At 42.3% G+C, this 25933-nt stretch overlaps 2 protein-coding genes across 4 annotated transcripts in view; one reads left to right on the top strand and one right to left on the bottom strand.

The window, feature by feature from the left end:
* Nucleotides 1-1205: 1205 nt before the first annotated feature.
* On the bottom strand, nucleotides 1206-13070 carry SKP2 (S-phase kinase associated protein 2). Of its 3 annotated transcripts, XM_075021395.1 has the most exons (10): nucleotides 12931-13070; nucleotides 11904-12166; nucleotides 9615-9726; nucleotides 9194-9337; nucleotides 8486-8620; nucleotides 7024-7122; nucleotides 5375-5502; nucleotides 3654-3705; nucleotides 2834-2941; nucleotides 1206-1643 (listed from the first exon to the last, which is right to left on the bottom strand). In XM_075021395.1, exons 1-10 carry the CDS (start codon nucleotides 13050-13052, stop codon nucleotides 1430-1432), a joined length of 1377 nt encoding a protein of 458 aa, XP_074877496.1. In that variant the 5' UTR covers nucleotides 13053-13070; the 3' UTR covers nucleotides 1206-1429. The 3 variants fall into 3 exon arrangements, with proteins under 3 accessions (XP_074877496.1, XP_074877498.1, XP_074877497.1); XM_075021397.1 differs by lacking the exons at nucleotides 11904-12166; nucleotides 12931-13070 and adding an exon at nucleotides 11756-11897; XM_075021396.1 differs by lacking the exons at nucleotides 11904-12166; nucleotides 12931-13070 and adding an exon at nucleotides 10997-11749.
* Nucleotides 13071-13214: 144 nt separating this feature from the next.
* The window catches only part of LMBRD2 (LMBR1 domain containing 2), a 36087-nt gene continuing 23368 nt past the window's right edge, over nucleotides 13215-25933 (top strand). Inside the window, exons 1-4 of the mRNA XM_075021177.1 lie at nucleotides 13215-13421; nucleotides 20613-20842; nucleotides 21307-21386; nucleotides 25831-25926. Coding sequence (XP_074877278.1) covers nucleotides 20669-20842; nucleotides 21307-21386; nucleotides 25831-25926 — 350 coding nt within the window. The 5' untranslated portion in view covers nucleotides 13215-13421; nucleotides 20613-20668. The remainder of the gene's footprint in view (nucleotides 13422-20612; nucleotides 20843-21306; nucleotides 21387-25830; nucleotides 25927-25933) is intronic.

Here is a 25933-nt window from a genome sequence, read left to right as displayed (position 1 = left end):
CAGATTGAGATGGGGAACACAGTACCTATACAACAGCCCTACAGCAATGCTGTAGGCTAACCTCAAACATCCATGGCTAACCACCTGCTTGCTTACTGCATTCATGGGAACAACAGCAGCATATTCATGCCCTACACAGGGTGCAAGTTCTACCCCTAGTACTTCTCAACTAACTTATACCTGCTGCAGCTTTCCAGGCTTATGCATGAGGACCCTGATGATAAAGCTAGATCAAAGTTTTACTTGAAGTCACTACTTGTCCCTATCCTTAGTTTGGTTTTGGTTTTGACAGTGACTCAGCTTTTCATATATCTTTAAAAAAAACAACACTAAACAGTAGTGGTTAGTGTTACAGGTAGAAGAAGTGAAATGATACTACAAACATAAGCCGTTATAAAGGAGAAACTGATGTATTTTAACTGCACCAAAGCATCTCATCTATCAGCACTTTCATGCTGCAGTCACAGGTTTTGGTTTTGGTCTGAGATCTAGAACCATTTGCACCCTCCTCCTGTAAGATTTCTGCCAATTTATCAGTTGCAGTTGAAATATCTTCTTTAAAGGAAGTAAGAGAACATTTTAAAGAAGTTTATCTGAGATCAACCTCACAGAAGCTACATTAAGGTTCTGTAATACTTGGAAAACTTCACACCACAACATGAAGCAATGATAACCAGCATCTACTTTTACAGATTCTGAATGGGCTTTTCAGACTATATTTGGCTAACAATGAAGAATGCTAAAACCAAGATGCTACCTTTGTGGCCTACTAAAGAGCAACTTAACTGTAGCTGCTTTATACTGCTTAAACAGTACTGAGGTGTCCTTTAGCTGCTTTTGTGTAGACATCTCTTCCCCTATCCACTGTTTTCAGGTTTGATGAATTCAGACTCGGTTCTCTGTTGCTCTTACAAACAGTGGGTAGCTTCTCATCTTACTATACATCTTGTTTGATTAAGGATTTGAATAGGTTTAATTTGCAAACTCAAAGACAATTCCTTAATACGCCTTATTAAGATACCTAGCACCTCTACAAGCCATTTCAGGAGTTGTAGAGCTGGAAGAGCTAACCAAAAGCACTTTTATAACACCTTAGAGCAACAAACGCTCCATCAGAACCTGCAACAGGTGCTAGAGGCTGATACTGTTTAATTACAATGATAGTATTTTAAAAAAAAAACACTCCTCTGTTAAAAAGAAAAAAAAAAAGAGGACTTAAAAATTCTACAATTGCTCACAGGTCATGAGATTTCTAAGAGCTTTAAGTGAAAAACTGTAAAAATATTTATGAAACTACATTAAGGCGTAAGACCAAGTTAGAATGCTTTTTACAATAACAGTACTATGATTAAAGGTGCTCCAGCACTCTGCTGCTTAAGGAGCTTCGCTACACACAGTGTGTCCATCGCATCCAGTGCATTGTAAATGATCATAAGCCATTAGGATTTCTCAGTGTCAGTCTGCATTTGATGCCCCAAATCTCATGGTTCTTTTTACTGCCAACAGTTGGCCTTGCGATACTTGTAAAGTGTGAACAATTGATCTTCATGTTAGGAAGCGTTTCCCTGAGGAGCTGTAGGGAACGATGAGTCACTATTCCAAATACCTGAAGAGACTTTAATGTTGGAATTTCGCCAAGTTCTCTAGAAAGAGAAAAATAAGAAATTAATCATGAACCTGAAAGCTTTTCTTTGCAGTCTGTACCCAAATTAGATAACTGCATTTCTACTAATTTTTTAGAAGTAAAGTAACTACTTAAGCTAAATTCCACTTCCTACTTTTTAAAAGCACATATTTAATTGAAATAAGTTCTCTGTACTGGTAATTCAGGAAACTGTCTGAATAAATTGCTTCTTGCTGTTCTCTCACACACAGAGTGAAAACAAACTGGTTCCTCCCCTTTCATTTCCCTGGACTTAACTATTTAGAACAAGTGGAAGGAATTGCCCCTGATGAAGTTTCAGGATGTGGCCCAGAGAACACAAGCCCCTAGGTACTATCAGTCTCCAATTTGTTATGACATTTTGGTGAGTAGCCAGCCCTGGCTTCTTGATTGCTTCACTTTTGCCCAGTCATGATGTGAACTGCCTGTCCATAAGCAAATATTAGACAAAATCCAAAGGCAGAGACACACAAGCTGTCATCATGACAGCACACACTGCTACAAAAAAGATTCTTCAGATTCCCATTTTGATAGTCCTATTCCTCTCACAACCTTTTTCTTACTGTTGATCATTTCCTTAGGACTGACATCCCTCCCAAGGGGATTAAGATGGATAGCTGCTATACTAATAAAAAGCAGAAAAACCCCACATACAAGTAACTCTAAGCCATGTTTCAGTGGCAACCAATAACTGATATACATGCACACAAAAGCAAAGGAATATAAACAGATTAGCTAGTCAGCAAGTACTGTCAACTCTGTTAACTTTTCCAAAGGACTATACCTTCCTTGCTGCATAACTGAAAGCCTAATATTGACACCAATACTTGTCACTGGCAGGACTGGAACCTCCAGCTGTACCTCACAGTGATGAGTATGAGTAGTACAATGCCATTAAGGGACAACACTATGCATGCACTGTGCAGCAAGTTCCATGAGTGCAGACTGACATCTTGGAAAGATTATCTCAGATACCTTTGGTTCCAGTCTGGATTCTCAAAGGTACATGCTCTAGCAGTCAGGTTATTTTATCTCAGTTCTTTATTCCTAATTCCTTATATCACTAAGTTTTCAAAACAGTACTTGCAATACTAAACCTAAAATAAAGCAAGTTAAATTAACTTATTCTCTGTACAAATATCAAACCAAAGCCATTTAGAGATTACTTACACTAAGGCAGCAGGTGATATCTGATAACATCGGCTAAGACACAGATGTTGTAGAAAGATGAGTCGATGAAAATACTGGAAGCACTCAGGCTTTAACATCACACTGTCACTGTACATGACAGCACATGAAATAGAGGTTTAAGGATAAAGCAGCAGTAAATTTAGTATTTCCAAAATTCAGGCTGAGAAATTTAATGAGTATCAACTTTTTCTACCACTGAAGTATTTTTTTTTCTCAGTATGGAAGTAACCCATTTTTAGTGTGTTTGTGTTGTAAGGGAGGGATTTTGATTTTCACTGAAGAGCAAGTGAAGCAGAAGCTTCTCTGCAGGCAGATATTCTGCAGCAGAACTCATGCCATGAAAAGGCATTTACTTTACACATCGAGATTTCAAAATATTTTAATTGACTAGGTCAAAGCCAAAATACACTTTTTTTTTTTTTTTACAGTTCTATGGCCAAGTAACAAATTTTTATCAGAGCTGAACTAAACCCTCTCTAGGATGCTAGGCTCATAAACTGTATGCATCTCAATGCTTCCTTCTACTCCGCATATTGACTACGATCACTTGTTAGTTAACAAATCCTGTACATCTGTAACATTTATGCTGAGGTGACAAAGAAATCTTCAAGTTAGTTACCTGCTCCGGATTAGGTCATGCTAGATAGCAAATCTTATGTAGGTTTAGCATAGAAAGTATTTTCTGGTTGTGCAGTCCTACACAATCATGCATTATTGCTGTATAATTACTGCACTGCAATAGAATTGGCAATCCCCTGAACCATAAAGATTTAAGGGCTAGCTGCACAGGTCTTCTTACCTCAGATCTAAATGGACGAGAAAAGGACATCTTTCCACCAGTGTTTTAATGTCTGAAAAGAGGTCACACAGAGTCAGTCCATCTTTCAGTAACAAAATGAACGTGCTTTATACAGCCTACTCACTTCTGTACACGTTCATTTGTATCTTCTCTACTGGAACCCCACAACTGAAACACAACTTTTTGTTAAAAAGATACACACTTGAGACATACAGCATATAGTTTGTCTATCAAAATACCTTACAGGGACTTTTTTTAATCCTCGGCAAAAGAGATTCATTTAGTCCAAAGAAGTATCCCTAAAAGTCAATTGCACCAGCAACTTAGCAAGTGAATAATTCAAATGATATTGCTGTAGGAATCTACTGAGACACAGTAATAGTGAGATGCCTGAAATTCTGACTTGTAGTGAAAAAAAAATCAGAAGTTTTCCACATATCAAATACCCTTTCAGAGCATCAAGTTCTTTAGGCTTCTCTGTTTTTACCCACTGAAAGTTCCTTCCTCATGACAAAGGTATGATTCTCCTGAATTGTAAATTTGTAAAATTTACAATTTGTCTCTACTGTAAATTCTCGAGACCATCTTTTCATTGTCTGCAAATAGCATAGAATCACCTGTGGCTCAGATATCACCTAAAAGGCCACTATTATTAGCAAGGTGCTAATCAACATGCAAGAGGATTTTGGTATTTCAGAATTCACATGCAAAAAATAAAGAAAAAAATTCCTAAATTATGATGATTAGTGAACTACTCAAATCTTATGCCTTATAAATTGCGCAGAAACAGAGAAAAATTACTCGTAGGAAGTGTTTTGCAAACAGAAGAGCTGCGCACTTTGTCTCTAATGGTCAGATCAACAGAAGGTTCAAATTCCTGATTTGAAGGAGATTATGTAGCATGTTTGTTTATGGGTTTTGGGCTGAGATAAAAAGATGACTAGTGTATTTCCCCACAAGGGAATGCATGCTGAGGTCTATGTGACATCTAAACAGAAAAAAAAGAGAGCTCACAGCCTGTGTGTCACCTACCAGCTTGTCATCATCACATTTGCTCACTGAGAAAATTAATTTCTCTTTACCACCAAAGCTGTTCCACCCTTTCTCTATGATCTTGTCCATTTTTTTGTGCCCTCTCCCCAAATCTAGATTTCTCTACATTTTCTGATAGCCTGCAACTTTACTGTAGTTTTCCTCCTAGAACTATTAGCAAGTAAATAGTTAATGTTGATTACTGAGATTATTTGCCTTCCAAATTAACTGGTATCTGTAGGACATCATGTCAGGCTGAAACTCAAGTAGTCACTATGACTGTTCTCTTTTGGAAGATGCCTTTAGCAGCAACAATAGCAGAAGCTTAAGAAGGGTCCAAGAACAGTACCTGGAAGGCTAATTCACAGTTCACAGTGGAATTATGGGATCCAGTGTATCCTGCTTCCAGGACTTACTTCAGAAGTAAGGGCTGTACCTTTCAACTGAAGATGAAATAAGCTTTCACCTGACTATTTTTAAAATCAGAAGACAAATCATCTCACCCCTCATGACTGAGCCAGAGACATGAGTAAGATTCTCTGACAGCAAGAACATCAAGCTATACAGAGCACAAAATCAGTGTTAGTGCATGATTTTTCTATACACACAGCAGATGCCAACCAGAAGAAAATATAAAGCCTGTTGCTTTATCCCATAGTGGGATAAAGGTTTGCCGTGCTGATATTTACCTGGTATTTGTAGATTCTGTCTGTATCCACTTAAATTTAATTGGGTTACTTTTGAAGTAATATGATTGACTGCTGCTTTGACATGGGTGGCGGTGAAGTCACACCAGGACAAGTTCAGCTCCTCCAGCCTACAAATAAACAAAGAGTTGTTTGGAAGAATGACTGAAACAGTCTGAGTTCTGATATTATCTATTACAGTTGATACTTGTAGGACAAAAACTTGTAACACACCTACTTCCTGTATTCATGACTACAAATTTCGCTATGACAATAATTAAGCACCAGAGCAGATTGCCCAGCAAGGCTGTGGAATCTGTCTTTTAAAGTTTTCAAGATGCAACCAGAGAAAGTCCTCATCAACCTGGCCAGTGCTGACTTTAGACCCTGCTCTGGGCAAGGAGTTGAAGTGACTTCCCAAGGCCACTTCCAATTGGAACGATTCAATTGGAATCAACTTAGGAAGTGAAATGGTTCTTTCTGGGGACTGCCGCAGGGACACACTGTCTTTTCATCTTGCTTTTGGGTTTGTGACCTGAATCTGTTACTACTGAACAGATGTTCACATTGAGAGAAAAAAACGCTATCTATTATTAGCATTGGTCAGATGATGAATTAATCCCAATAAGCAAAAAATACTTCCTAGTTTTATGTAAGCATTGGCCACACTGTGACCTTAACTCTGTTTACATGCTTGATTACCTATAGCCTCTCACCATTCAGGGCTGGGACAAAGCGTTTAGTTTTTCATGCAGGTGTTGTAGATGTAACCAGAGGACAAGACAGTGAACAACACAACGACAGCATTTAGCTGGCAATCTCTATGTAAAAGAAAAAAACAGTTAAATTGCCACTAGCATTCCTAGGATCAGGTTTGCCATCTGCTATTCACTGTGCAGACTGCCATTCTCTAAAGAGCTCATGATCCGAGTAATCAAAGCAAGCAATAGAAAGCATTATCTACCCATGAGAGGTAGAGAAAGATTAAGGCTGTCTGTCCAGAACTTGCAGTTTGATTAAAAGCATGCTTTTGCAGAAGCAAAGATTAAGCAGATTGCCCAGCATCTCACAGGAAGTCAGCAGAAAGATCAGGATAATAAATCCCAGATTGACTGGGGCTCAGTTCAGTGACTTCCTGCCAGCAGATGGTTTAATCACTGGAGCTGTCAATCTGAACACAGTGCTTCATAAAGTAGAAGGTTACTGAAGGATTATTCTATCATGGATGGAAAGGCACAATGTTTTCTGCTATTCATGCTGTACTCTGATTGCAAAGGGAGCTCTGGGACTCCACTCTTCAGTTTCAAAACACACACTTCCACTGCTTTCATTAAGAAAATCAAATTTACATGATAATCAAAGAAATATAAATGGGGTTTACCTACCAACAAGACTTTCTTTAAGGATAATTAAGGAAATTAATGAAAAACTACTGAAGTACATCTTTGCTATCAAAGAAGAAATACACTGATGGAAAGAAACTGACTATTCAGCTAATAATCAACCGTTAGGCATTTAGGAACAGAAACAGGCTCATAAAAAAAGGTATTAGGAGACAAGTACAATTGGGATGCCTATGGAAAAAAATAAAAAGGATCCTTTTTCTCAGGAATAGCTGTAAGCAGGAAGAGCAAAAACTATTTTTGTCTTACGTAGAACAGCTGTTCAACATCAGCTTCAAGGCTGCTGCAGAAAACCCTGAGCACCCACAGAGATTTAGTCGCATCAAACTGGGATTCTTAGCAATGCTCCTGTAGAGAAGAAAAAAGAAAAGTCTGATAAAATTTAAATGTTGGAACATTGCTTGTGTTGCTAGGGTGTGTGATTGTTTTTAAGAGCTAAGATCCCAGGCAGAGAACTATTTGTTAAACATGCAGCACTGCATCTTTAGTAAACTGACCAACCTAGGAGTCTCTAAGGATCTCAATTCTGTACTTGCTGCATCAAGGCACAACTTCCAAAGGGTTACTTGCCTATTTACCTGACCTTCCTGACAAGTCTGCGTATGTATGAACTGCTAAGTTTAAAAGGAAACATTTTCTTTTCACCCTCTCCTGTTGTATGCCATTAAACACACACCATGGCTTATTACAGATGACTATACCTCTACAAACGACAAAGCAATCATCCCATTTCTGAAGTCACCCCTCTGCAAGATGGAAGTTATTCCAGAACAAAACACATGTCCAAATAGCATCCCTCCGAATGCATCTGTTTGCAAGACTAGAGCAGACAAGCAGTTCGCAAAACCTGGAAAACCCCTTACACCCAGTATCTACAGTTGTACACAAGGCAATAAAATTCCATTATTGGTGCCTAATTAGTATCCAATTTTCAGATACATTTTATCTCATATCAAAAGCTAAACTACATTGGTTTATTCATGCTCTGTTTTGGTTTGGTTTTTTTTTTCTTCCCTCTGGTGTGAGGAAGGCATCAGAAAACTCAAAAGTAGAAAGCAGGACACCTGGAGTCTCTGCCATCTGACCTATTATTAGTCCCTGGCACCTCCACATCACCTGATGTGATTGAAGAGGAGGTGGAATGCACACCTGTTAGTGTCTTTCCAGTTTAACCAAACACCAGTTCACTTGTTTGACAGAATCCATAGTTTTCCAGACACTTACGAGTGAAGTTCAACAAAGAAGTGAGAAATAGTGCAGAAGCACAATGAGCATCTGGCAGGAGAGCTGTTGAGACCCCATAAAATAGAAAAGAACCTGTATGCCAAACACAAAGTTATACTGGGAGCACAGAAAGGGGAAAATAAAAGTGGCTTTGCTGTACAGCTTGGCTGCAGGAACAGACAATGGACACAAACTCTAGAGAGATGAGCAGTTTCTCCAGGCTCACCCTACTCTGGAGAATGAAAAAAAGGCCACCAACAAACACTCTTCCAGAGGGGTGTTTCCTCCTCACCTCAACTCCCAGAGGATAAAGAGGAAACAGGCGGCTCATCTAGCCTGCCAGCTAGCTCTGTTATGTGCCTAAAACTGGCCATTTCAAAAGACTCCCACAAAGAACAACTCTCAGCTGCATTCTTTTGCTAGCCTACACAAAATGATAGCACCAAACAGAAGGTATTTACTGAATATTCCCAAACGTGTCACTCACTTGATGATGTCATCAGAAAGCACTAGTCCCTCCAAGCTGAGATTCTGCAGCTTTTCACACCGACAGAGAATACTCTGGAGATCTGCAGCAGACACCGTGCAGTTCGACAAATCCATATGTTGAACTCTGAGAGGTCTAAAAAAGGAGAAAGGCAGGTTACTAAAATTGCATTGAAACCTGCTCCACAAAATGCCCATACCATAAATATACCCCATACACTGAAACCGTGAAAAGCTTGCAGAAAATAATTATACTGTTGTATTCAGCTGCACACTGGACCTTCTACTAAGCTCACTGGGCCTACTGCTAAGCTACCAGCCAAAACTGCAGAACTCTTATCTTCAAGGCATTTACAGGATTCATCATAACACCTGAAAGTCTATCCTACTGGAGTTAAATAATTTTTTTGAGCTTCCCATATTAAAAATGCTGGAGATGATGACAATTCTTGGTTCTACAGATATAAATTGCAATCGATGATGGTGCTTAATACTTCCAAGAATCCTATTAACTTGGTTAAAATAACTGACAGGTGAATGCAGATCCTCTTATTTCAAGACATGCCTAACCATTGATCAGCTCTTCCACACTCCAGAGACAGTACAAATGCTACTACCAGCGGAGACCTTAAAACAAAAAATACACAGAGAAACTGTGAATATTTGAGACATTGTTTCAGGATCCAGAACATGCAGAAAAAAACCTTACTTGCTTGTTTTAAACAATGGATTCCCAATACAAGATCTTGGGCAGCGGAATACAGTAACACCTGCAGGCAGCAACTGTCCAATCACTCCTGGCAGTAGACTTCTACCAGTCAGATCAAGACTCTGCCAGAGAGATTCATCAAACCTAAGGCACAGAATTTTACTTGTTAGTGAGTTAGAAAGGGTCAGAACTATAAGTACAACCACAGAAAGTTTTAAGTGTCATGAAAGACTAAAAGGAGGCAAAGCTATTTAGTAGAATTTACTAATGTTAAAATACATGAACCATCTTTTGATTATACATACATATAACCCACATACAGCATAATTATACATGAGTAAACAAGATAAGAACCAGATCATTTAACAGTCTATGGAAGCAAAGGTTTTCTTAGTACTAAATGATGAGAAGTAATACTTACGAAAGACAATGCCATCTCTTGCAAACCAGGGAAACTTTTAGCAAGTCATTTAGGGGCAAATATGCAAAGATTGCCAAAAGCAATTCATCTGGAAGTGTATCCCAAAAAACACCTTTAGGGAAAGAGCAAACGTGTTCTAGTTAAAGCTGGTTCATTTTTGCCTGCTGATCAGATGCCTTGTTTGGCTCGGTTGTTAAAAGCACCTCTACAGTCTCGCTCTAGGCTATATAGACATCAGCCCACTACTCATCCCCCTTTCAGCTCTTCCTTGTAGGAAGACATTATTACCACCTTTACCTAGGTATGACTGGCAAATCCAAAACTTTCCGTAACATTTTCCTGGTTTCAGCTGGCACAGAGTTAACTGTCTTCCTAATAGCTGGTATAGTGCTATGTTTTGATTTCAGTGTGAGAAGAATGTTGGTAACACACTGATGTTTTCAGTTGCTCAGTATTGTTGAGACTAAAGTCAAGGATTTTTCAGCTTCTCATGCCCAGCCAGCAAGAAAGCTGGAGGGGCACAAGAAGTTGGGACAGGACAGAGCCAGGGCATCTGACCCAAACTGGCCAGCGGTGTATTCTATACCATGGGATGTCACATCTAGTATAGGAACTGGGGGGAGTGGGGCTGGGGGGAATCGCCACTTGGGGACTAACTGGGCATCAGTCAGCGAGTGGTAACCAATTGCATTGTGCATAACTTGTATATTCCAATCCTTTTATTATCATTATTATTGTCATTTTATTAGTGTTATCATTATCATTGTTAGTTTCTTCTTTTCTGTTCTATTAAACTGTTCTTATTTCAACCCACGAGTTTTACTTTTTTCTCTGATTCTCTCCCCCATCCCACTGGGTGTGGGGGGAGTGAGTGAGCAGCTGCGTGGTGCTTTGTTACTGGCTGGGGTTAAACCACATACTAAACATACTATACATACTAAAGCTATGGAAAAACAATTTCCCTGAAAAAATGACAATAATCTTTATTCACATGCTCATTTTGGAAACAAGAGCATCTCAGTTACTTCCTTTATATTCTGAGGCTTGTATGGTCCTTTCCCCCCCACCCCCCAGCTGAAATGCCCATCCTTCCTGTGCATGTTAGGCTCCCAGAAGGGAGTCCAAAGTGAGCTATGCTTTTGCATGGTGCATGGAGAAAAGCTGGTACTGCAAACTGCTCCTTAAAACATGCACACTAACTACCACCCCCCAAGAATTCTCTGAAAGGATGTGGTGAGATCTCAACTTCTCACAAGTAGATACAGGGCTCCAGAAGGTGTTGCCATTCACATGGGAGATTTTGGGGTGGTGGCGCTTAACAGCTGCCTATAACTCAGTAGTCTGTCTTATTTAAAAGCAGGGTGGTCTGAGGGCATTCTCACCTTTCATATGACAGCCTAGTAACCAGAGAGAGCCACTTCTTTATTTTGCATTCTGTAGTCGCTGCACACTGGAAATACATGCTGATACCAGGCAAAGGAACCCAGCATCCTGTAACCCCTTCTTCAGGTGCCCCAGGTCTTCGGGTTACAGCCCTGCTCTTTCCCTGCCAGTCCCTTTCTAGCCCAGGACCCTGACACCCTCTGCTGCACCTTCCCTGTAGCTCTCTGGCAAAGTCCCTTGCATTGCTGGCAGCTCAGCTCCAACACAAGCAGAGATGCTGCCCCTCCGGCATACCTCAGCCAGCACTGCGAGAGATGTGGATCTAGATCCCTTTGGTCTCGAGGACCAAGTATCTTGCTGCTTAGATGCTTAAGTTAAAAAAAAAAAAAAAAAAAAAAAAAAAAAAATCAAGCCCCCCTGGGTTTCAAAATTATATTGGGGACAGCAGCGCCAATAGCCCATATTCATCTGGCAGCCACAGCTGTATTTTGTGAGGAGCCTGGCCCCGCTTGGTGTGTGGTGAAACACCTCCTGGAACGGGTCCATCAGGCAGAGCAATGGGTGCAGCTCAGGGCCCAGCTGAGCCAAGGGGCCACCCGAGTCCCAAGCAGCAAGAGCAGACAGACAGAGGGACATGCAGCACAAACCCCCAGCACACAGACGGGGGCTGGCGGGGCTAGGCAGGAGCTTACGTGGGCCACAGTTCTGGAGCCAAACATGCCACCTCTGCTTAAAGGCTTACATAAAACAGGACTTACCAGCCCAAGCCTGAAAGCCACTAGATCTAGAAGTGATACTCTGCCGGGAAAGAGCAAAAAAGGCAAAGAATACAGTACTACAGACTTGTGATGCCCACTCTCCATCTCTGCTGAAGGGTGAACGAAACCTGGACCAGGGTGACGGTACCTGACTCTGCCTCTTGAAGCAGCCGAGACCGGCGCACAATGACAAAGTCCTTTTCTTTCTCCTTCACCTTCATCCGTTTCTGAGGAGGACAGGGCGACGACACCAGCAGGTCCTGGGGCGTGTTTTCATTGCCCAGCTTGTCCTTCTTAAGGACTGACACTCCCACGCTCGAGAGGAACTCCGAGGTCTTGCTGGCGTCCCAGTCCCAGGTGAAGCTGGTGGAAACGTTGCTGCTGGAGGACGGGATCTCCCGGAGGTGTTTTCTGCGAACCCGGCAAAACCCACAGGCTCTGAGGGTACCACCAGACCGGCGCCCGGCACGACGCGGGGGCTCCTCGCGGGGCAGCCCCCCGCGGCCACGCGCAATCCGCATCCCCACGCAGGGCCCAGTCGCTGGAATTAAAACCGCGGGCGCTGGAAGCCCGCGCGCTCCGCCGGGCACACTCACGCCCGCAACCCTGCGGGGGTGAAGCGCGCCCCGTTCCCGGGTGGAGGGGGGCCGCGACACCGGCGAACGAAGCCGGTCGGGGATCCCAGCGCGGCCGTGGGAGAGGACGGCACCGGGCACCCGGCACCCGGCCGGCAGGCCGCGGGGGGGGGGGAGCGGGGGGGGAGGATGCGGCGCGGCGGGAGCCGCTCGCACCGGAGGGGCGCGGCGGCAGGGAGGCAGCGGCGCGCTTCCGCGCGTGGGACCGCCCCGCCCGCCGGCCCTGCGCGGGCACCTCGTGGACCCACCCGCGCGCACACACATCCCCCCCCCCGTCCCCGTCCCCGAACAGCCGGGGGACCTCCAGAACCCACGCCTGCTTCCCCCGGGACCCGTGCCCGCTCCCGACTCCCCAGCGTTCCCACGCGCACCCCTCCACCCCCCGGGCGTGGGGACGACGACACGCGGGACCCCCGCGGCCGCCCCCCGCGCGAGGGCTCACGCACAGCCGGGGCACCAAGCGCCCTCTCTCCCACCCCACCCCACCCGCGGGGACGGCGTTTGAGGCGGCCAGCGCCCTCCCCCGCCCCCTCCCCGTACCTGTGCATGGCGGCGGGTGCATCGGTGGGAGCCCCACGCACCGCCGGGCCGCCGCGCGCGCCGCGCTTTCCGCCACTGCGCCGCCCCGCTGCGCGCGCGCGGGCGGGCGGGCGAGGGGGCATCCCCCCGCGCCGGCCGGAAGCCGGTGGGCGGCCGCCGCAAAGCCCGTCGGGAATTGTAGTTCGCCGCCCTCCTTGCCCCCCCGCCAGCCGCCGCCCGCGCGCGGAGGGGCCGTACCCACAGTGCCTTGCGCCCGCCTGCGGGGCGGGGGCGATGACGACGTCGGCGCCGCCGCTGGGGACGGAGGGCGGTCGGCGAGGGGCAAATGTCGGCGGCGGTGGCCCCCGTCGCCCTGACGCGGAAGGAGCCGAGCGCGGCCGCCGCTCTCTGGCTGGCGATCTGAACCCTCGCGTGGAGGCCGGCGGCAGCGAGGATGGAGGGCGGCGGTGCCCCGCGAGGGACCGGTTGCTGAGCGGGGGGCTCTGGCTGTGGTGAGGGAGGGGCGCGGCCCAGGGCACCGGCAGGCGGCGGCGCGGGCCCCGGGGCGGGCGAGAGAGAAAGAGGGAGAGGAGGTCGGCGGGGCGCCGCGCCCGCCGGGGGTGCCGCGGCGCCGAGTCACGGCGGGGTGGGGGCGGCGGCGGCGGCCTGCGTGGGGCCGGGCCGGGCGCGGCGCCGTCGGGAGAGGGGGGGGGGTGCAGCCGTGTCCCGCTCCCCCCCACACACACACTATCCCCGGGGCTCTCCGAGGGGGGTCCGCGACACGGATGGGAAGCGGGGAGACCCCCCCCCGGCGCGTCCCGGGCTCGTTTTGAGTGGCAAGTGGAGGGGAGGGCTGGGCGGGGGGCAGTGTCTGGGAGGGGCGAGGGGGGGCGGGAGGAATCGGCGTGTTCCCTTTGTCTGCTGTCGGCCCCTAAATTTTTCCTTCCTGCAGGGACCCCGGGCACGTACCTTTAAGGCACGCACGTTGATGTTTGTTTAAGCGACTGTGCGCTTCGGTTCCGTGCGCCTTGCAGACCAACGGACATACAGTCATCAGCTTTAACGGCCTTAATGTGCAGGGGCAGTGTCTGGTTTGCAAGACCAGAATCGCGCTGACAGCGACATTTTACCGTGAAAGGTTTTCCTGCGTTTTGGAAACGCCTTCACTGCGAAGGCCTGAAATTGAGGGACTGCCGATGTATCCTGGTTCTGTCCCTAACCGCGCTCGTTTAAACTCTGCAATCTCTTCGCTCCGTGCTTGAGCTTTGTGCTAGGCTTTCTTTCAGCAATGCAGCTCTGAATGCTTTTTCTCCAAACGACTTGTTTTGAAATTGGTGGGGATGGAAAACTAATTGTGAACACACCTACAGTTCCGCTCTTAGTCAGCCACTTGCTTGTAAATACTGTCCTTTGTTTACCGCATAACAATGGAGAGACTGCCTATAAAATTGAAGATGGTAATGGAACACATGGCACATCGTACACAACTACTAAGTCAGATATAGACAGTGATGTGACTCAAAGAATTTGTGGTAACCGTTTCCAGTTTTAACTGAAGTCATGGAGCAGTTGTTTAAAGGTTCTTTAAGTGGATAATCGAATGAGAGAGAGGTGGTTTTTTAGTTAAAATAAGCTGATTATGTTTAACCTGTTCTGCAGGCTCTTTGTCAATCTTTTCACTTTTCTCTATTAATGTGTGGGAAATTGAAAGAAGAATTTGCTGAAAGAGATAAAATCCAATTATTTTTTAAAAAGCTCTGAATTACCAAATAGCCTTAAGTTTGCCTTAATGCAATGTTAGGGTTGTAATCATGTCATTGACTGCCTTACCGACACCTGTTTTGTGTGAGTGCATTAGTCTGGCAGCCCAGGTAGCAATTTCTATTCTTTTTTTAGATTCTTGTTGCAAGTGTGCAGCTTTCATATTGGATTCTATTTTAGTTCCTCCAGGCACGTTGTTTTCTTCAATGTGTTATTTCCAGAGCACTCCCCTAAACCCTATGAAAGCATCAACCTCTGTGGTACTTCATATCCTTTATTAGAGGACAAGACAGTGCCATGTAAAGCAAATAAATTTCCCGTGGTTTTGTACTGATGGTTCCTGCTTGCTTTTGAACACAAAAATCTCCATGTTCCTTGGTCAAGCATTTGTCTTTTATTTAGTGCTTCTGTGGAGAACGTAGTCTCCCACCAAATCAAAGAATACTGCTATTTTGGATGGAGTCATTGCAGCATTTATTTTTTTTTTCTTGTCATTACCAGGTACAAAACTTGTTTCCCTAAATATTGATACACGATCAATCAAATATTTAGTCAATTTAAAATCTTTTCTTCATTGCAAGAGAGTTGAAATTACAGGTACTAGTGAACTATTAATCAGTACATAGACTGACTAGTGTTTCTTAGGAGAACAAAGCTATGCAAATTACATTTTCTTGATTAATCTCAGAGGTTATTTCTCCCAAATAGTACAATCGGATAACTTTTCTGGTCGGTTTTCTCAGGCAGTTCATAGCTATTTTTTTCTTTAGATAGTTTTCTCACTGTGCTGAGATAGAGCAGCTCTTTGTCTGTCTCTCGTCTGCTTATAAATACTTATTGTTTTCCTGAGCTACAAGGGTCAATGTGTGATAAGGAAGTAAAAAAAACACCCACACCCCACCAAACCCAAAACCAAACAAATAAGAAGCCCCAACAACACATTAAACAGATCTGGATATGAAAATGGCTGAAGGGTTTATTTTTGTTGTTGCTTCGCCTCTTGTTCTTCTCTAAGATTTCTAAAATGTGAAGTTAGCCCATTTTGTTGTTTAAAGGTGGAATTGTCAAGGGCTCATTGTACGGGGTGGTTCTGTCAGTCGGGAAGGTTTAATCGTGTCTGTAAAGTGAAGTCGTACTTTAGGATTCTTAACAGCGTAGTTTTGCAGAGTAGGGCAGGCTTCAGAAACCTATCACAGGTGTTGTGGCATACTGTTTTTCTTCTGCCAAGTGGAATGTGATGGAAGAAACTCGAGAGGAACTAGCAGATTATTCCCTGACAGAAAGGCAAAAGGTCATTACTGAACTGGCAGTTGATATTTTGCTGGAGACGGCATCTTTCAGTTTATACTTTATGCTGAGTTGTGAATGCAGCTTAAGGTGGGAGATGCTGTCTCACAGATGTTCCTTTTGGTATGCTACGGCTCTTGCTCAGTTTTGTCTGTTACTGTCTTTAATTTCTCTTTCATAGCTTGGTAACTTCCTTGGGGACAATTTTTTTTCAGATGTAATTATGGTGTTCAAAATACAGAGTAAGGCAAGGAAATACCTAGCTGCTTTGTTATTCAAGTGTTTTAACTGCAATACCCAAGATTTCTAGAAATGTAACTTTTCCAAATCTGTTTGTTGATCTTTACCTGAGAGTACTTCAACAACAACAAAAAAAAGGCTGTAGTATTCTAGAAACGGCTGAGGTACGAAAGATACAAAACCCAGAATCATGGTGGCTGTCTTTATTACTAATTTTTGAAGGACAGGGAGAACTACAGATTGGCAGACTAGTCTGCTTCCTTTTGAATTAATGAAAAAAAATTTGGAACAAAAGCTATTTGTAAGCATCTAGAATACAAAGCTGAGTAAAAGACAGCATCGGTTTGTCAAGGACAAATTGTTTAAGTAATCTAACTTCTCTGATAGGCCTACTATGTATGAGAGGATCAGTTGATGTCTTATATTTGGTCTTTAATAGGACTTCTGTTTCTCAGGATGTTTTTGCTGGGGAAGAACAGTTGGGAACAGCTACTGCTGTCATTGAGGAGGCCAGTCCCTTGTCAGCTACTCTTCATGATTTTCACAGAGTTTCCGAAATGAAATAATGTGATTATTAAAACTTAAGAAGGCATAAAGCTAGGAGGGATTGCAGACCTTTTTGGGTGTGGTAGTGGAAATCAAAATGCTTTGAAGATTGAGAACCCTGTGGGGTGGGAAAGGGTACAAATGAGTAGAGTTTTGTGCCTGCGCTTAAGCAGGAGCAATCAACTACATAAATACAGGATAGAGGACAGTGTTGTGTTTCTTAGAAGGAAAGAATTTGGAGGGCATAATAAGCTGAATATGTGACATACAGGTTATACTTCTCTTTATACACTTCAGTAAGGCATGTGAAGCAATGTTTACTCTCAGTTCAGGCCTTCTCAGGCATTGGCTGGGATACTGCATGGGTTCCAGCTCATTGTAGAAGGAAGTGGGTAAGCTGGGGAGAGTGCCAAGGGCAGCAGTGAGAATCCGCAGAAAGTGTGATGCTAGACTGACTGGGAAGGATTGAAGCACCAATTACATTAGTCTGCAAAATGAACAATCTGCTGGTAAAATGCTTTCCTGCAAAGTTTGAAAAGAATAGAACTGTGGTACTGTCTGATCTGGGATTTCTAATTAAAGGGGTATTGGAGTTGACTTTAGTGAGACCAAGGTCCTTTCTTCACAGTTATGCTTTACTCTTTTTAGCCCTTTTTTAAGAATATAATATTGGAATGTCTTTGTTGTTGAATTTGGTGCTATATAAAAGCTTGAAGGAAGTGTGGTTTTTTCATTCTCTGCTGTTTCATTTCGTAACTTGAGTATTTCTGTACCAGGCAGACTAGTTAGTTCATTTGTAATGTAGATGGTCATGAGGTTAGTCTTGAGGTTGGGAATGTAATTTAATACTGTCGATAGTAGGAAGTCTCCAAGGGAATTAAGTGTGAACTGAACCCTTCATGGTGCTTGCAAAGAGTTATTAGCTGGGTTTTGACTCTAGAGGGTTTCATGTCAGAATTTTGAAATGTATGTCCTATATGGGGGTAACCACACTCTTCCATTCACAAAATTAAAAACTTACTGATTTTGTGTATGTCTGAAACAAAGCAAGAAAATGCTAAGCCTACACAAGAACATGTTCTTGTCTTTTATTTGTTAAATTGCACTTCCAGTGCCAGTATTTCAGCTTTTGATCTTATTTGTATTAATAATCCGTAGCTGCCTTACTTTGCAGAAACAGAGTATGCCAATAGATGCTCTTCCCTTCAGAGTGAAGAATTTTGTTACTTTTTGTCCCTGCTTAATAGGAGCATCTTCTAAGCAGTTTAAGGTTGTGCAATATGAGAGATCTCTTCTGAAGTAGTTAATTGATCTCAGGAGAACATCCTTCAGGGGTTTAGGAATTTCAGCTAGCTTATACTAGGGAGCCGTGTGCTAATAGTGAGAAGCCTGTCTAAATAAAATGAAGAAACAGAATTATGGGTAAGGAACTTACCTTTCTTTGAACTAACAGCCAGGTTGAGAGGCAAATGCTGCTTGCCACAGGAAGGCATGGCTTTATAGCCTGCAGTAATATATTTTAAGGTCTGATTCTAGTAGCATAGGTTGCAAATATGGCTGTCCTGTTAGGCAGGATTTGGTTCACAGCGAGAGCTCCTCTCAAGCATTGCATTTCTCACCTTGTTGATTTTTTTTCATTTAAGCTATTTGTGTGGAGAGCTAGTTTTAAGTGGCTTCTATCTAAAAAATTTGAGCTGTAATTTTGAAAATGTGTATACATTATTTCAAAACAACTCTTACTTGTCGTCAGTTGCAGTCTGGTAAAAATTAGGCCTTTTATTTTGTATTTTGAGATTAAAATAGGAACCAGGTGAAGAACAGAAAAATGTAGTTTACTTTGATGACTGCAAACTTGTCTTTGTCTTTGAAAGTGAGTTAAGTTGCGGTAAGACTCAATTCCCTCGCTATTTTAGCATATTCAGTACATTTTTGTGATCTTTTTAGAAGTTCCCTCATGGTAGTAACAGAGTGCAGCATCTTGCACAAAAACTTTTCACCTTCTGTTTTGATAGCAGCTTTTTGGGTGTGACTGTAGTAAAAAATTTTATAGGTGTGACTAACGGAGGGTATGCTGTATAATTTTTTTTGTTTACGTAGCAGAAGGTGTGGCTATAAGGGACACCCAAAGCTACTTATGTCAGATAGTACTGCTTTAATGAAGTCGATACCTAGTATTTCTTTTCCATTCATTTCTATCATATCCATTTCTACTATACTATAAATACAAAAGACTCTGTTTTCTGAGGAAACAAGAATGGTACAATAGAATAGACAAGGACTTGCTTAGAGTAAGTGATTGAGGAATAGGTTAGATATCCTGGATTCATGATTTACAAATGATCTAGCCAAAATGTAGTACAGGCAGGTAGTAAGGGGATGCTTTGACCTAACAGAACTGCTAATAATTTGATAAACACAGTAGATGAAAAGCAGAAGATAACAAGGAAGTGTGTGCATCTTTGATAAGAAGCAGGAAAGTAACTTGAGCTGTTTTCAGGATATGGGATGCTCTGTGTATAACAGCCGATATGGAGTAAACAGACTACTGTTACTAAATGTCAAAGTAGCAAAATGGGGGGAGACAAATCTTCAGGGAAAAATCACAGAATAATTGTCCTGTGTGTCCTCAAGGAAGTACTGGCACCACAAACTTTGGAATTTTTTTAGTGGAAGAAAGACAGTTTTCACTGCTTCGTGCCCTCATCCATAACATACCTGCTTAAGCAGTATACTGAGGGGTTAGTAAAAGAAATGGTTCACTTTAACAAATTCTGAAGGGATTTAAAAGTAAATCGAGGGAAATTTTAGTAGTAGCATTTCTTATAAACCTCTAAAGTTCCAGTAAAAAGTGAAAGCACTGAAAATAGAACAGTGGAGAAGCCATAGCAAAAACTATTACAGTTAAATCAAACCAGCTAAAATGGTAATGGAGAAGCAAGTCAGCCTGACCAGCGTAATAAACTTTTTTTTTTTAAATGTGTGAAGTGCTTGTGGTAAAATGATGCTTATTAAAAAGGTTAGAAGTGGTTTAACTAACAACGTAACAAGTCAGTGAAATTTTCTCTGATAGATTTGTGCAGCTCACTTGCCCTTTGCATAATAGCATGCCCGTGTGAAGATGTATGCACCTTCTAGGCACTTCAGCAGTCCTGACCATAACAGAGTAACTAAACCCAGAAGAATGAGCAAAGCAAAAATATATCGTGGCAAGACTAATAATGAATGAATGGAGACCTTTGTTTCTCTGAAGAAGAACAGAAGAGGAGTAGGAAAGTGAATTAGCTAGCGTGTTGCCTCTTAATACATGAAATTTCAAAGCTAAAAGAGGTACATCACAAGTAGACTAACATATACTTTGCTGTATTTTTATGCTCTGTTAACTCTTAGTACAGAGTTTAAGTGCATAGTTGAGGAACAGTCCGTTAAAAAAGTTGCTCATTAGCTTTCCAGAAACATTTAATTTAAACATTTAACCCTTTGTCCAAATCAGTTGATTTCTTCTAAAAGGAAAAAAAAAAAGAGCAGAATAGAATTTCTTTTGAAATTTGTACTGGACTTAAAAGTTAGGCTTATATCTTACTCAAGGACAGAGATTTGACTTCTGGATCTCTTGTATATCAAGAAGATGAAGAGGAGTTGGCCTAATACGTTGCTAGACGTGACAAAATTGGGATGACATGATATTTTGATTTCTACAGAGGACTTCAGAGCACTATGCTGAAAATCTTGTTCTTCATCTGATCAGAGTTCTTCTCATGTGAAATAACAAAAGTCTATTAATATGTTTAAAAATGTCTGTTAAACAATTCTTTTCTGTGTAAATATCTTCCATGGATTTTAATGTAACTAAATACCTTTTTGTCTTACAGTTCTGATCTGCTTTCTTAAGTGAGCTGTGCTGTGTGGCTGGAGTGAATATTCAAGAATGAGTGGTGCAGCGTTGGGCCTTGAGATAGTATTTGTCTTTTTTTTGGCCTTATTCCTACTTCATCGGTATGGAGACTTCAAGAAACAGCACAGGCTTGTGATCATAGCAACATTATTGGCTTGGTATCTCTGCTTTCTTATTGTATTTATACTGCCTCTGGATGTCAGTACGGTAAGAAATCTGCAAGATTTCTCTAAGCAGAAAGCTTAGTTGCATAATATGTGTATAGTATTTTTTAAAATTCATAATTTCAAAGACAATATCTTAAACAGCAAATAAATTTTCCAAATAATATCTTATTAAACTAAGCACTTGTTACCTCTTTGCATGACAATGTGTTTACAATTAATTTTGCTTTTTGTTGATTTATCTCATCAGATAAATCTATTTCAAATGTTTTAAAATTTCATCACTTGTTTATAACAATTTTTTTAATCTGTTTAGGCAATGTAAAACACTTCCAGTTTTTTACTTACTTGTTCTGCAGTTTGCATATTGTTTTGAGGGTTTATTAATATAATTGCTCCCAAATATAAATCTGGAGTACAGGAAATGTCTTTAAAAATGGGACTTACTATTTTTAAATAACTGTTATAACTTTTTTGGTCACTGACATAGAATTAATTGTCTTTTAGACTATTTATAATCGGTGCAAACTTGCTGCTAACTCCAGCCCTGCAGAAAGTAATGGCTCTTACGTTACTCTTGCTCCAAGGTAAGAGCTGTATGTTTTCTTCATTAGACTGTTTTTAAAGAAGTATTTTATGATTTTTTTAAATGATAGGAGCGTACTGTGTTTTTAATTATAATAAACAAGTGTTGTCTGTGCAATACAACATTTGAAGATTGTAAGCATACAGGAAGGTGAGGGAAGAGGTGAGGAAAAGTGCATCTGCATCTGTTGGTAGTATAGAATCATAAAATGGTTTGGGTTGGAAGGGACCTTAAAGATCATCTAGTTCCACTCCCCCGCCATGGGCAGGGACACCTTCCACTAGACCAGGTTGCTCAAAGCCCCATCCAGCCTGGCCTTGAACACTTCCAGGGGTGGGGCATCCACAACTTTGCTGGTGTCATGGTTTAGACCCAGCCAGCAACTAGGCACCAAGCAGCTGCTTGCGCACTCCCCCACCTTGCAGTGGGATCCAGAGGAGAACTGGAAAAAAAAGTAAACTTGTGGGTTGAGGTAAGAATGATTTAATAACTAAAGTAAAATAAAATATGATACTAACAACAATGATAATAAATAATAATAATAATAGCAACAATAATAATAACTAAATAATAATTGTAATGAAAATGAATAAAATAAAATAAAAATAAATAAAAACGAAGAAAAAACCAAGTGATGCACAATGCAGTTGCTCACCACCTGACCAAGCAGCAATCTGTCCCTCCTGACCAACTCCTCCTAGTTTATATACTGAGCATGACATGCGATGGTATGGAATATCCCTTTGGCTAGTTCAGGTCAGCTGTCTTGGCTATGCTCTCTCCCAGCTTCTGGTATACCTGCTCAGCTGGCAGAGCATGAGAAACTGAAAAATCCTTAACTTAGGATAAGTGCTACTTAGGAAAAACTAAAACATCAGTGTGTTATCAACATTATTCTCACACTAAATCCAAAACATACTATACCAGCTACTAAGAAGAAAATTAACTTTATCCCAGCTGAAACCAGGACATCTGGGCAACCTGTTCCAGTGTCTCACCAACCTCACAGTAAAGAATTTTTTTCCTAATATCTAATCTAAATCTACCTTCTACCCTCTTCCAGTTTAAAACCGTTACCCGTCATCATATCACTACATTCCCTGTTAAAAGAGTCCCTCCCCATCTCTTCTGTAGGCTCCCTTTAAGTACTGGAAGGCTGCTATAAGATCTCCCCAGAGCCTTCTCTTGTCCAGGCTGAACAACTCCAACTCTCTCAGCCTGTCTACATAGGGGAGGTGCTCCAGCCCCCTGATGATCTTTGTGGCCCTCCTCTGGACTCGCTCAAACAGGTCCATGTCCTCCTTATGTTGGGGGCCCCAGAGCTGGATGCAGTACTGCAGGTGGGGTCTCACCAGAGCAGAGCAGAGGGGCAGAATCACCTCCCTCGACCTGCTCCACAATTCACCCTTAGTGAAGCCATGTTGGCTGTCACCAGCCACCTCCTTATTTTCCATGTGCCTGGGCATAGCTTCCAGGAGGATCTCCTCCATGATCTTGTCAGGCGCAGAGGTGAGACTGACTGGGCTGTAGTTCCCTGGGTCTTCCTTTTTACCCTTTTTAAAAAGGAGGGTTATGTTTCCCCTTTTCCTGGGAACTTCCCCGGACTGCTACAACTTCTCAAATATGATGGATAGTGGCCTAGCCACTTCATCTGCCAGTTCCCTCAGAACCCATGGATGCATCTCATCTGGTCCCATGGACTTGTGCACCTTCAGGTTGCTTAGATGGCCTCAAACCTGATCTCCTCTTAGAGTGGGCAGTTCTTCATTCTCCCAGTACCTGCCTTTGCCTTCTGTGCCTTGGGCAGTGTGGCTGGAGCACTTGCTGGTGAAGACTGAGGCAAAAAAGTTGCTGAGTACCTCGGCCTTTTCCATGTCCTGGGTAACCAGGTCTCCCGTTTCCTTCTGGAGAGGGCCCACATTTCCCTAGTCTTCCTTTTATCACCGACATACCTATAGAAGTTTTTCTTACTGCCCTTGAGGTCCCTGGCCAGATTGAATTCTATCAGGGCTTTAGCTTTCCTAACCTGATCCCTGGCTGCTCGGACAATTTTTCTGTATTCCTCCCAGGCTATACCTGTCCTTGCTTCCACCCTCTGCAGGCTTCCTTTTTGTGTTTGTCCAGGAGTTCTTTGTTCATCCATGCAGACCTCCTGATGTTTTTGCCTGACTTCCTCTTTGTTGGGATGCATCACTCCTGAGCTTGGAGGAGGTGACCCTTGAGTATTAACTAGCTTTCTTGGGCCCCTCTTCCCTCCAGGACTTCATCCCATGGTATCTACCAAGCAGATCCCTGAAGAGGCCAAAGTCTGCTCTCCTGAAGTCCAGGGTAGTGAGCTTGCTGTGCACCCTCCTCACTGCCCTGAGGATCTTGAACTCTACCATTTCATGGTCACTGCTACCCTTGAGTTTCACATTCCCCACCAGCCCCTCCTTCTTGGTGAGAACAGGGTCCAGCCTAGCACCTGTCCTTGTGTCCCTTGTCACTTGGAGAAGGAAGTTGTCATCAGTGCAGTCCATGAACCTCCAGGATTGCTTGTGCCCTGCCGTGTTGTCCCTCCAACAGATGTCAGGGTGGTTGAAGTCCCCCATGAGGACCAGGGCTTGTGAACGTGAGGCTGCTCCTATCTGTCTGTAGAGGGCCTCATCCTCTCAGTCTTCCTCCGTGGCTGGCTGGTGGTAGACCCCCACTATAATGTCACCTGACTCTGCTGTCCTTTTAATCCTGACCCATAGACCCATATAGTAATTACACAGTAGTTCTAACTGATTACCTAAGTATTCCTTTTTTTTTTTTTTTAAAATGTCACACTAGATTTCTTCTATTTTGTTGTCAAAGTGGTAGAACTAAGCTTTTTGAGCAATCTTGAGTATCTATGAGGAGAGGCCTTGGTGAATGCTTGTCTTTCCTTCACAAACTTGAAGAATTTAGACCTGAAAATCTAGTTTTATACCTTATGAATGAAATTAGTAGGCTTGTATTATATGTAAACAGCACATCTAATTGCTTATTATAATCGCATACATACAGTAATTGGAGTTATCTGAAATGTACTGTATTCTACTGAAGTAATGATAGCCTGCTCACTGATTTCTGGCAGGAAGGAAGTAATCCCTAAACCATGGTGAATGCAGGCAAATGTCAGCTCTTTCCATGGCTGCTCATTGTTTAGCCTCCATTGGCTATTTCCACATCTTGTAGATGTGTGCAGTGTAGTTATCTGTAAGATTATTAGACCATTTAAGATGTCAGTTGATAAGTCCACGCAAAGTATTGCCAGTTCTGTTGCCCCAAAGGGGAGGCTATCTGGATGTTGTATATCCATGGAAGAACACTAAAATGCCAGACTTAGTGACACAGCATAATATAATATATTATAATATATATAATATAATCTTTATTTAAGACCACACAGGGTATGATAATTAAACTAGTTAGGTAAATACATAATTTGAAAACTATTCAATAGCCTTTCAATTTACCTATAGTTTTAGAACATGCTGATGGATGTTATACTATAGCATATGACTTGAGTATATCAAATAGAAATATCAGCTTAAGTAGTAACTAAGCAGATACTGTGTTGGTGCAACTCACATCTTAAAACTTTGTTTGAAATATTTAGTCACACTACCTGTCGTTCTATGGTCATTTCATAGTTTTGAAAATATTTATGCTGTGTATGTAAAAGCTCACAACTCAGGCTTAACTAGTTTGACCCTGGAAAACACCAATTATTTCTCAATAGATAATCCTATTAAATTGACTGTATTTCCCCTTGACTCACCATTGCTTCCTTATCCCGATGGTGTGGGGGAAAAAAACAAAGTATCTTAGTGTGGATGGGCACTTTGTCTTTTGCTCTTTTTTTACTAAAAAGGCTTTCATGGCTTTTCTGGTCTTCCAAAGCAAACACTACCTGTCAGAAAAGTATTGGCTCAACAAATCAAAGTTTGTATAAGCCTGACTAAATCCAGCTGGGTGACAGAAGAAGCTAACACACTTTTTTTACCACTCAATGCTCTAGGTGGTGGGGACCCTAGATATTTTTTAAAAACTGTTGCACTAAGTAAAGTTGAATGGTCTTCTGTCAACAGAAATGTTTTTTCTTTGCATGAAGAAAGTACTTCATGCCCAAAAAGAAAAATTATAGCCTTAAAATGCTTAATTGCTTATTTCTCTTTAGTCTTTAAGCTACTCTTTCTTTCTCTAAGAAAGCTGTCTTGTCCAGATAAGTTATTTGTGGGGAGGAGAATGATAAATATTTTTAAGTGGTGTTTCAGTTTATTTTCTTCTGAGATGATTGGTGGTTGACTATGTACTCAAATAGTAGTGTATTACTTCTGTGCTATTTTCAAAGACCTTTCTAGATAGGGGAATTTATAGAAAATGTTTTTATACTCTTGGCCCTACAACTAACAATAAGCCTCTTTACATGGTTACAGCAAGCAAAAATGTTTCAAACCATGGAGTTATATTCCTAATGGAATTATGCCAATTTTCTGGCGTGTTGTATATTGGACGTCACAGTTTTTAACATGGTAAGTA

This window comes from Buteo buteo, chromosome Z (genome assembly GCF_964188355.1).
Source record: "Buteo buteo chromosome Z, bButBut1.hap1.1, whole genome shotgun sequence".
NCBI classification, from domain to species: domain Eukaryota; kingdom Metazoa; phylum Chordata; class Aves; order Accipitriformes; family Accipitridae; genus Buteo; species Buteo buteo.
This window is presented reverse-complemented; position numbering and strand designations above follow the sequence as displayed.

Coding starts and splice junctions, on each gene's coding strand:
- SKP2 (XM_075021395.1), bottom strand. CDS start 13,052: ATGCCCCCTCGCCCGCCCGCCCGCGCGCGCGCAGCGGGGCGGCGCAGT. Junction 9,338..9,614: donor AAGAGATGGCATTGTCTTTC/GTAAGTATTACT, acceptor TCTGTGCCTTAG/GTTTGATGAATCTCTCTGGC. Junction 5,503..7,023: donor ATGTTGAACAGCTGTTCTAC/GTAAGACAAAAA, acceptor GTTTATTTGTAG/GCTGGAGGAGCTGAACTTGT.